Genomic DNA, 10,560 nt, shown 5'->3' with positions numbered 1-10,560 from the left:
ATATTAAACATGTTATGAATGATCTTATTAATCATTAGTGCAAACTTTAAAAATGGTTTATACATGTGTTAATAACTAGCTTACTAACATTTACAAATGTAGGAGTAAAGATTAATGAAGATTATGAATCAACTATTTACTAACCAATTAGAAATATTAAATAATTATGATTAAGGGTTCTTATTGGTGTTATTATAAGGCGCTACCGGACACATTTCTTCGATATTTTAATTGTTAAACATTTTTGGCCCCAGACTTTTGCAAGAAGTGGGACAGCCAAGGTAAGCAGTGATCTGTTTGCGTACAGTATAGCACATTATTTTAGGTGATTCTAGAGCAGGGTTGTTCCTGGAGAACTAATCTTGTAGGTTTTCGCTCCAACCCGCAGTTGTTACTAACCTCATGCAGCTGATCAACCAGCTAATTATTAGAATCAGGAGTGGTAGATTAGGGCTGGAGTGAAAACCTACAGGACTGTACCTCTCCAGGAACAGGGTTGGAGAGCCCTGTTCTAGAGAAACAGTAGCACTGCAAGCTTTTTGGAAGAATCTTGATAAACTACAATGCTAACATACAGGGAGATCATATCTTCAATGCTACCAGATATCATAATTGCTCATTAAAATAACTTGCGTGGTTTGTCAAGCTAAATTTGTTTGGACACAAAAAAGGCTTGATGGTAATGATTAGGGCCCTGACATTTTCTTGACCATATGACCTGACCAGGAGAAACTGTGCATATAACAGTACGTTACAGTGCCCCAGAATTTCGAATTTGTCGTGGTCAGGTCAGTCTTTTGAGGTGTGGGGCTTATGAGGATAGCCTGTGTCTGACAGTCTCAACTATTTAGCCAAACTGGATGAACCAGTTAATAGGTGAAACAGTGGTTCATAAGAAATCACAACTGTGTGTGTATGTGTGTGTGTGTGTGTGTGTGTGTGTGTGTGTGTGTGTGTGTGTTGAGCCTTTCCTACTTTCCCTGCCCCTACATATAGCATGCCATACTTCTTGCTTGGTTTCAGTCACTCAGCATTCCTCTTCACCATTCTCTTCTCTGAAGCTAACTCGGGTAAGACTATGTCTATGAGCAAAGACCAGGAAGCTTAGTCCCTTTATACGGAAAATCAATATTTGTGAAAATATGAAATATCTTTTGGCTATATTTTATATTTCACATTTATTTAGAAATATAAAAATTGGCCAAACGTATATTGAATATTTACACATATATTAAAACATGTATTTATTTTCTGTATGACATAAGGAATGAAAAGGAAAGGGGAATTGCATACTGCTGAATGTAATGATAATTTACAAGCCTGGTCTCACTAGATGTAACACTGTAAACATAAATCCGGGACTCTCAAATTAGAATGATATGTTCCGTATAGTATGGTTACATAAGACAGAAGGTTACTTGTAGGGTGGTTGGTCATGGTGAGTGGGTGTATAACACCAACATCTAGCAACCCCAAAGGGTGCGGGTTCGAATCTCATCACGACAACTTCAGCGCTTTAGTGAATAAGCAACTACTTTTTAGCTTTTTAACATTAGTGTTAGCCACCTAGCCAATTAGCTAATGTTAGCCACAACAAATTGGAATTCGTAACATATCATATGTTTTGCAAATTCGTAACATATTGTACAAATTGCAATTCGTAACATACACTCTTAAAAAAATAGAGAACCTTAAAGGGTTCTTCGGCTGTCCCCATAGGAGAACCCTTTGAAGAACCCTTTTTGGTTCCAGGTAGAACCCTTTTGGTTCCAGGTAGAACCCTTTTAGGTTCAATGTAGAACCCTTTCCACTGAGGGTTCTACATGGAACTCAAAAGTGTTTTACCTGGAACCAAAAAGAGTTCTACCAGGATTCAAAAAGGGTTCTCCTATGGGGACAGCTGAAGAACCCTTTTGGAACCCTTTTTTCTATGAGTATATAATATGAAATGGGTGACGGACATACCATACCATACGAAACGTAACATGTCATACTAATTGGAGTGTTATGGATTTACAGTTTTACTCTATTCACGTCTACCCCTGAGTCCAGGTTGAATTTACAGTTTGAGTTGGACTATGACTGCTTCTAGCTCATGTTCAAAGGAGCAGTTGTATTGCCTGGGTACAACTAAGCTCTAAACACTAGGCTCTCTGTACAGCATACAGCATTTTGAATAACTTCAACTCATTTTGAAGAATTTCACAAACTATCTTGAGAACTAGTTCTGGCACCATAATTGTGAAGCATGAAACATCACCCTGTATTGGTTTGCTGGTAGTGTGACTTCTGTAAACATATATATATATATTCACTGGGCCAATTGTGCGTCATATATTCTTTTTTTTATCCTCACAGAAGACGCCACCATGGCAAACACGATGGTCATCCAGCAGCCCAAGCCCTTTGTTCAGGCCATTACCTCAAACCAATGGAGCTCCGACATCTGTGACTGCACCAAGGATATGTCTTCGTGTAAGTGTGTGTGTTCGTGTGTAAGTACGAGCATGTTTGTGTGTGTAGATATATTGATCGTCTTTAAACAAGGCCTCTGTTACCGCTCAATTCCATTCAATGGGGGGCAAACTTGTTTCAATCAACAACATAACACATTCGTTTAGAGTTTGGGCTCCCGAGTGGCGCAGCGGTCTAAGACACTGCATCTCAGTGCAAGAGGTGTCACTGCAGTACCTGGTTTGAATCCAGGCTGCATCACATCTGGCTGTGATTGGGAGTCCCATAGGGTGGTGCACAATTGGCCCAGTGTTGGCCGGAGTAGGCTGTCATTGTAAATAAGAATTTGTTCTTAAAACTGACTTCCCTGAATAAATAAATGTCAATAAAAAATTATCCCATGGGTAAATCACTGTCATTTCTTATCCTCTATCTCCCTTTATAGGTTGCTTAGCATTCTGGTGCTTCCCCTGCTTTGCCTGTATAACGGCAAGGGAGGCTGGGGAGTGCCTGTGTCTGCCCCTGCTAAACGGCTTCGGCCTTATCCCCCCCGCCACCATGTCGCTGAGGGTGGGGATCCGCCAGCGCTACGGCATCGAGGTAAGGACACACAGAACGCCATGACCTTGTCTAGAGTCATGACGTTTGGTATAGACCTTAGCACAAATCAAATCAAAGCAACGTTTATTTGTCACGTGCTCCGAATACAACAGGTGTAGACCTTACAGTGAAATGCTTACTTACAGGCTCTAACCAACAGTGCAAAAAAGGTATAAGGTGAAAAATAGATAAGTAAAGAAATAAAAACAACAGTAAAAAGACAGTGAAAAATAACAGTAGCGAGGCTATATACAGTAGCGAGCAGAGGTGGGACCAAGTCATTGTTTTACAAGTCCCAAGTCAAGTTTCAAGTCAAGACAGGCATGTTCGAGTCAAGTATCAAGTCAAGTCTCAAGTCCTAAACCTTGAGTTTCGAGTCCTAAACAAGTCATAATGTGCTCTTCAACAAATGTAATACCATTTCATATTTTTAACAAGAGTAATAGTTAGTATATTACATTTACGCAAATCATGAATGCTTTTAAAAATATCTATATATTTATTACTTTCCAAATAAACGTTATATTTCCATGGAAATACATTGGTAGCCATGAGAATTGAGGTAGTATGTACATGAATGTATAGAAGAACACGAGTCATAAGGTTTGGCATGCCTTATGACTAGAGTTTTTCCTGATCACAGGATCTGACCAGGAAAAACTCTGGGCTTTATAGTCCTAGGCCATAATTATTGTTGAAGATGGAGTATTATTTAAACATTTTGTGAAAATAATGCATATGATTACAACGTCCATACAAATGATGTGTATCGCCCAGTTCCTTTGACTGTACATGTGAATGTGTTATATCTCAAAATAGTGTACAACTATCAGTCCCTCCATCTCTCCAGTAATTCATGATCAAATCAAATCAAATTGTATTTGTCACATGCGTGGAATACAAAAGGTATAGACCTTACATTGAAATGCTTACTTACAAGCCCTTAACCGACAATGCAGTTTTAAGAAAAATACCTTAAAAAAGAAAGAGATATAAGTAACAATGTTCACCTCACCTTCTAATCTGATCTCAGAACTCTCCTAACCAGTACTAATGACCTAGGTTTCAGGACTACCTGTGGCCCAGACCATGCCCACGTTTTTTCTGGAGTACTCAAAGTCTGTTTCAATACCTGCATACTGAGGGAGTTGCCTGTGTACCAGTCTGTCTGTGTTAACATTCCTCTCCTTGCCAATCCTAGTCATGCCAATCAATGAGTTGTAGAGCAAACTGATCGAGGACCAGGCTACTCAGGGAGTAATGCATAATGTTCTGAAGATGGCACAGTGCTGAACTCCGATCAGATAGTCTATCTCCTCTAATTGATTCATTGATTAATGTAGTCAGTGTTAACTGATCCTAGATCAGGTGTAATGTGATGTATCTCTGTCTCCTCCCTAAAAGGGCACCATGTGTAATGACTGTGTCTATTCCTTCTTCTGCGGGCCCTGCACCTGGTGTCAAATGTCAAGAGAGATGAAGACCCGCCTCCAACCAGTCACTCTCATCAACCCACATGTAAGATAAGGACAGACCTCGTTCTTCCTCATCCTCTTCTTCGTCATCATGCCCCATCATCATCACTCATCATCACATATCCCTCCTCTTCATCCTCTTCCTCCTCCACCTTCATCATAGTCATTAGTCTAATAATAATCAACATCATCATCATTAGATTCATGTTAATGGAATAGTAACAATACCAAGCCTTATCGCGGACTGCACTTTCTACTACAGGAAGCTGCTGATGGGAGGACGGCTCATAATAATGTCCGGAATGGAGCAAATGGTGTATTTGATACCATTCCATTCATTCCGCTCCAGCCATTACTACGGGCCCGTCCTCCACAATTAAAGGGCCACCAATCTCCTGTGCTTTCTATCCTCTGTTGACTCTTCTATCACCGCTCACTGTCACCAAACTCGTCACCATTGAACGTCACACACGTGTACACCTGTAATGTGAGCCACCCAAAACTGTTCTCCATTCAGTTTCAAGCAGGTCTGCAATAGTATCCTGTTCTCAGGTTGTTCACGTTCACTTCCACCCTGCTGACAGCTGAAATAGTTTACTCTGTATTTGTAAAGGCCCTTTAGATTTTTTGGGGTGTGTGAAAGATGAATGAATATGTATGTATAAATACATTTCCAAAACCCTTTGGAAAACTGGACCTTTTTATCTACCACTATGCTAAATGTACAAAACATGTCCAAATGTATTGTAGAAACATATGAGAGAAATTGGTGTGACACATTTCCAAACAGCAAAACATACATTCAGATATATCTTTCATGTTTGCAGTATAAATGTATCTGAATAAATGATTAAAAGATGAGTGTCTGTCCTTTCTCTGTGACGTTAATACAGAGGATACTGTATGTCACTGATCTTTGGTGAAGGTGTTGAATCTTATGCAAACCACACACATGCAAATAGTGACTGTTCTAGTTCCTGAATGATATGGTTTTTAACGCCACCTCTGGTCCGGAGATACCTATCACAAACCTGGATACAGCCAGGCAGAGCTGTCCATTTCAGGTGAGTATATTTTATTAAGAGTCATAATTCAATAAAACAGGACTTAGACTGAACATACCCCACTACTAGAATTATAGGCTGCAATGATTTGTATTTGATGGGGAGACTTATACGTAGACTACATAGACTTAAACGTTTTAACATCAGGTTAATGGTGAATACTCTATAGACTACAGTTTGGAAATAAACAGTACCAGAGTGCACACAGTAGCCTATTGGTTGTTAGTGATGATTGAAGGGGCTCCACTTGTAAGATGTGAATTAGCCACTTAGAATAGAAGGAAGTGCAGAGCTATTAAAGTGCATTTCGAAGCCAGGTGAAAGATGTGGGGGGGGCGGGGGGGGGGGGGGTATTTCATATTTGATTTCAGCAAGTTGGCATTGGGGAGGCAGATAGAGCCAAAAGTTAGGAAAAAGTAACAATCCGTTGATGTTTGTTGTTGCTTTTTGTTCAAGTTCTTCGTCCTTAGTCGAGTGGCCGGCCAGTCACCATGGCAACGAGTGTGATAATCAACAACCAACATTCTCAGCCTCCTCAGCCCCAGACACCAGCTTTCATAGCTGTCCACTCTAACCAGTGGAGCACTGGCATTTGTGACTGCTTCGACGACTTGCAAGTCTGTGAGTCTGTCTATTTGTTTGTCCATTTATCCAGTGTTCAGTGAATCATTCACATTTCTCTGCAAAAATTTGAATTCAGAGTTCACTATTCATTTACATTGTGTATTTCGGAAATACCTTATTAAAACATTGTTTTATAAAAAGCACATATGTTATACATTACATTGTTCCGTTTTGACTTACACCGTGTTTGGAATATTTTGAGACATCAATGGAGTATTATAGCCCATACAGTCGGGTCCATAAATATTTGGACATAGTCCAAGTTATTATTATTTTAGCTGTCTACCACAGCATATTGGAGTTGAAATTAGATAATGAATGTGAGATGAAAGTGCATACTTTCAGCTTTAATCTGAGGGTATTTACATCCAAATCGGGTGAACGGTGTAGGAATTACAGCACTTTTTATTTGTGGTCCCCCCTTTTTAAGGGACCAAAAGTAATTGGACAAATGGCTGCTCAGCTGTTCCATGGCCAGGTGTGTGTTATTCCCTCATTAGTTGATTTACAAGTAAGCAGATAAAAGGTCTAGAGTTGTGTGGCATTTGCATTTGGAATCTGTTGCTGTTAACCCTCAATATGAAGTCCAAAGAGCTGTCACTGCCAGTGAAGCAAGATATCATTAGGATGAAAAACAAAACCATCATAGAAATAGCAAAAACAGTAGGTGTGGCCAAATCAACCATTTGGTACGTTCTTAAAAAGAAAGAACGCACAGGTGAGCTCAGGAACACCAAAAGGCCTGGAAGACCACGGAAAACAACTGTGGTGGATGACGAAAAATGTTTCCCTTGTGAAGAGAAACCCCTTCAGTTGGCCAGATCCAGAACACCCTTCAGGAGGTAGGCGTATCTGTGTCAAAGTCAACAATAAGAGAAGACTAGTAAATAGAGGGTTTATCACAAGATGTAAACCATTGGTAAGCCTCAAAAACAGGAAGACTAGATTAGAGTTTGTCAAAAAAACATCTAAAAAAGCCTGTATAGTTATGGAAAATCATCCTATGGACAGATGAAACAAAGATCAACTTGTACCAGAATGATGGGAAGAGAAGAGTTATGGAGAAGGGAAGGAACTGCTCATGATCCGAAGCATACCACCGTATCTGTGAAGCATGGTGGAGGTAATATTATGGCGTGGGCATGTATGGCTGCCAATGGAACTGGTTCCTTTGTATTTATTGATGATGTGACTGCTGACAAAAGCAGCAGGATGAATTCTGAAGTGGTTAGGGCTACATTATCTGCTCAGATTCAGCCAAATGCTTCAAAACTAATTGGACGGCACTTCACCGTGCAGATGGACAATGACCCGAAGCATACTGTGAAAGCAACCCAATACTTGTTTAAGGCAAAGAAGTGGAATGTTCTGCAATGACCAATTCAATCACCTGACCTGAATCCAATTAAGCATGCATTTCACTTGCTGAAGGCAAAATTGAAGGCAAAATGCCCCAATAACAAGCAGGAACTGACCACTGCAGTAAAGGCCTGGCAGAGCATCGCCAGGGAAGAAACAGCATCAAGTGATTTCTATTGGTTCCAGACTTCAGGCAGTCATTGACTGCTAGGGATTTCCAACCAAGTATTAAAACTCACAATTTCTTTTATGATTATGTTAGTTTGTCCAATTACTTTTGAGACCCTAAAATTGGGGGGCTATGTATAAAAATAGTTCTAATTCCTACACGGTTCATACAATAAATTTGACAAACCCTTAAATTAAAGATGAAAGTCTACACTTAAAACACATCTATTGTTTCCTTTCAAATTCATTGTGGTGACGTGCAGAGCCAAAATGATGCAAATTGTGTCACTGTCCAAATACATATGGACCTGACTGACAGCGTTACTAGCCACTAATCAAAGTGAGTGAGATAAGTGTCGTAATCAGTGTTAACAGATCTCTTCCCTGACCTGCGCTTTGCGACCCTATGATCAGGCTGTTTTGCCTACTGCTGCTTCCCCTGTTTCGCCTGCACCACCACCTCAGAGTTTGGAGAGTGTTTCTGTCTCCCCATGCTGGATGTCTTATGGTCCTCCGCCCAGCTGGTAGGGTTGCCAACCTGCACTCCTCCTGTGTCCATGTCCATGAGGGTGGCTGTACGTAACCGCTATGGCATTCAGGTGGGTTAACGAATGTCAATCTGAACACCTGAATAAAGAAACTAGACAAGGAAGACTGTTAGAGTAGGCCTACAGACTGTGTAAACGTGAGGCCGTACACACAACACAGCAAATAAAAAAAAATACAAATATTTGTCACATACACAGGTGTTTAGCAGATGTTATTGCGGGTGTAGCGAAATGCTTGTGTTTCTGGCTCCAAAAGTGAGGTAATATCTAACAAGTAATATCAAACAATACACACAAATCTAAAGTAAAGGAATGGAATTAAGAATATATAAATATTTGGGCGAGCAATGTCAGAGCGGCATAGATTAAGATACAGAAGAATAGGATAGAATACAGTATATACATATGAGATGAGTAATGCTAAATATATAAACATTATTAAAGTGGCCAGTGATTTCAGGTCTATTTATATAGGGCAGCAGCCTATAATGTGTTAGTGATAGCTATTTAACAATCTGACCTTGAGATAAAAGCTGTTTTTCAGTCCCTCGGTCCCCACTTTGATGCACCTGTACTGACCTCGCCTTCTGGATGATATCGGGGTGAACAGGCAGTGGCTCGGGTGGTTGTTGTCCTTGATGATCTTTTTGGCCTTCCTGTGACATCGGGTACTGTAGGTGTCCTGGAGGGCAGGTAGTTTGCCCCCGGTGATGCGTTGGACAGACCGCACCACCCTCTGGAGAGCCCTGCGGTTGCGGGTGGTGCAGTTGCCGTACCAGGCGGTGATACAGCCCGACAGGATACTCTCAATTGTGCATCTGTAAAAAATTGTGAGGGTTTTAAGTGCCAAGCCAAATTTCTTCAGCCTCCTGAGAGCTTCTGTCCAGTTAATACAACAGCCCAGTAGTCGATGTAATCATACAGTATCCCAGGTTTGAAACCTCTGCTGATACCTCATTACAAGTAAAAACAAAATCATGGGTGGAACATTCCCAGAATCAGGCAGGAATAAGCAAGAAATCCAAGAATCATACAAACTGGGATTTCTAGAAAACATGGAATTTTGGGATCATAATCCTGTCTACATGTGTGTTCAGGGTGACATGATGGCGGACTGTGTGTACTCCACCTTCTGCAACGTCTGCTCCTGGTGCCAGATGGCCAGAGAGATCAAGAGACGCAGACAGACCTTCACCGTCATCAACACCCAGCCCACCATGCTGCCCGGTCAGCCCATGTTGATGGCCTCCCAGCCTGGGGTCATCACATCTCAGCCTATGATCACCTCTGCCCCTCAGGCCATCTTGAGCACTAGATTCATGTAACCTTTGACCCAAGACACACAAACCTCACTGGGTTAGCCACGCCCTCTGGTGGTGATTTCATAGAGGTGATGTAATGGAGGTGACGCACAATGTATAGACGTATAAGACTTGAGGCATTGGAATTCATGTAAAGTCTTGCACAATTCCAGCATTTACTGTACACAAGGATAGCTGTGAAATGTAAGTATCTACTCTTTTAACTATGTCAATCACCCAATGCAGATTGTTATATAATAATGAACATTTGGTGGGTGCCTACATTTGTTTTATTTCACATGTGCAGGTGTGTATTGTATACATGTGTGAATTGGAAATGTATTTTTTGCATATCCCAACTCCCCCTGAGACACCCTCTGAGAGTGCGGTCACGGCCAGGGTCTGCCATTATCAACGGCGACCCTGGAGCATTTAGGATTAAGTGCCTTGCTCAAGGGCACATCGATTCACACGATGTGACGTAAGTAAGCCTTCTGTTACCTTGAGAGCCAGACAGTTGTTAATGTCTGTGGATAAGGCCAGTATCAGGAGGGGAGAGAGAGAGAGAGAGCAGGAGTGCGAGAGAGAGAGAGAGAGGGAGCGAGAGAGAGGGAGTGAGAGAGGGAGAGTAAGAGAGAGAGAGAGGGGAAGGCTGTAGCCCTCTCTGATAGGACTGTGCTAACAGTCACAGTGACTCATGTTCATCATTAAAGCTCACGTTTATTTTTACACTGCTGTGACCTCCCTCCCTCTGACTTTCCAGAACAGTAAAGGACGTTACTGTATGTTAGGGAAGAGAGGAGTCCATCTCTAATGTCATGGATGTAATGTCGAATATGTTACTGTATAGTCCTATTGCATTTAGGACCATGAACATTATACAAATATAATGTTCATGTGAAATGTTGCTTTGCCTGAAACGTGTATATTCTTAGTTAAACTCAATAAACATTTAACAAAACTTGTA

The 10,560-nt window shown here is 41.1% G+C and overlaps 2 protein-coding genes across 2 annotated transcripts; both read left to right on the top strand.

Moving 5' to 3' along the window:
* Nucleotides 1-952: 952 nt before the first annotated feature.
* Nucleotides 953-5,388, top strand: LOC115194351 (cornifelin homolog B). The gene is made up of 4 exons (XM_029753982.1): nt 953-1,070; nt 2,359-2,475; nt 2,900-3,054; nt 4,459-5,388. Exons 1-4 carry the CDS (start codon nt 998-1,000, stop codon nt 4,579-4,581), a joined length of 468 nt encoding a protein of 155 aa, XP_029609842.1. The 5' UTR covers nt 953-997; the 3' UTR covers nt 4,582-5,388.
* Nucleotides 5,389-5,480: 92 nt separating this feature from the next.
* Nucleotides 5,481-10,554, top strand: LOC115194350 (placenta-specific gene 8 protein). The gene is made up of 4 exons (XM_029753981.1): nt 5,481-5,593; nt 6,050-6,214; nt 8,159-8,343; nt 9,390-10,554. Exons 2-4 carry the CDS (start codon nt 6,085-6,087, stop codon nt 9,615-9,617), a joined length of 543 nt encoding a protein of 180 aa, XP_029609841.1. The 5' UTR covers nt 5,481-5,593; nt 6,050-6,084; the 3' UTR covers nt 9,618-10,554.
* Nucleotides 10,555-10,560: the final 6 nt, after the last annotated feature.

Source organism: Salmo trutta, chromosome 5 (assembly GCF_901001165.1).
Source record: "Salmo trutta chromosome 5, fSalTru1.1, whole genome shotgun sequence".
NCBI classification, from domain to species: domain Eukaryota; kingdom Metazoa; phylum Chordata; class Actinopteri; order Salmoniformes; family Salmonidae; genus Salmo; species Salmo trutta.
The sequence above is the reverse complement of the archived record's forward strand: the minus strand, read 5'-3'. Positions and strand labels throughout refer to the sequence as shown.

Coding starts and splice junctions, on each gene's coding strand:
- LOC115194351 (XM_029753982.1), top strand. CDS start 998: ATGCCATACTTCTTGCTTGGTTTCAGTCACTCAGCATTCCTCTTCACC. Junction 2,476..2,899: donor CACCAAGGATATGTCTTCGT/GTAAGTGTGTGT, acceptor CTCCCTTTATAG/GTTGCTTAGCATTCTGGTGC. Junction 3,055..4,458: donor GCCAGCGCTACGGCATCGAG/GTAAGGACACAC, acceptor CCTCCCTAAAAG/GGCACCATGTGTAATGACTG.
- LOC115194350 (XM_029753981.1), top strand. CDS start 6,085: ATGGCAACGAGTGTGATAATCAACAACCAACATTCTCAGCCTCCTCAG. Junction 6,215..8,158: donor CTTCGACGACTTGCAAGTCT/GTGAGTCTGTCT, acceptor CCCTATGATCAG/GCTGTTTTGCCTACTGCTGC. Junction 8,344..9,389: donor GTAACCGCTATGGCATTCAG/GTGGGTTAACGA, acceptor ATGTGTGTTCAG/GGTGACATGATGGCGGACTG.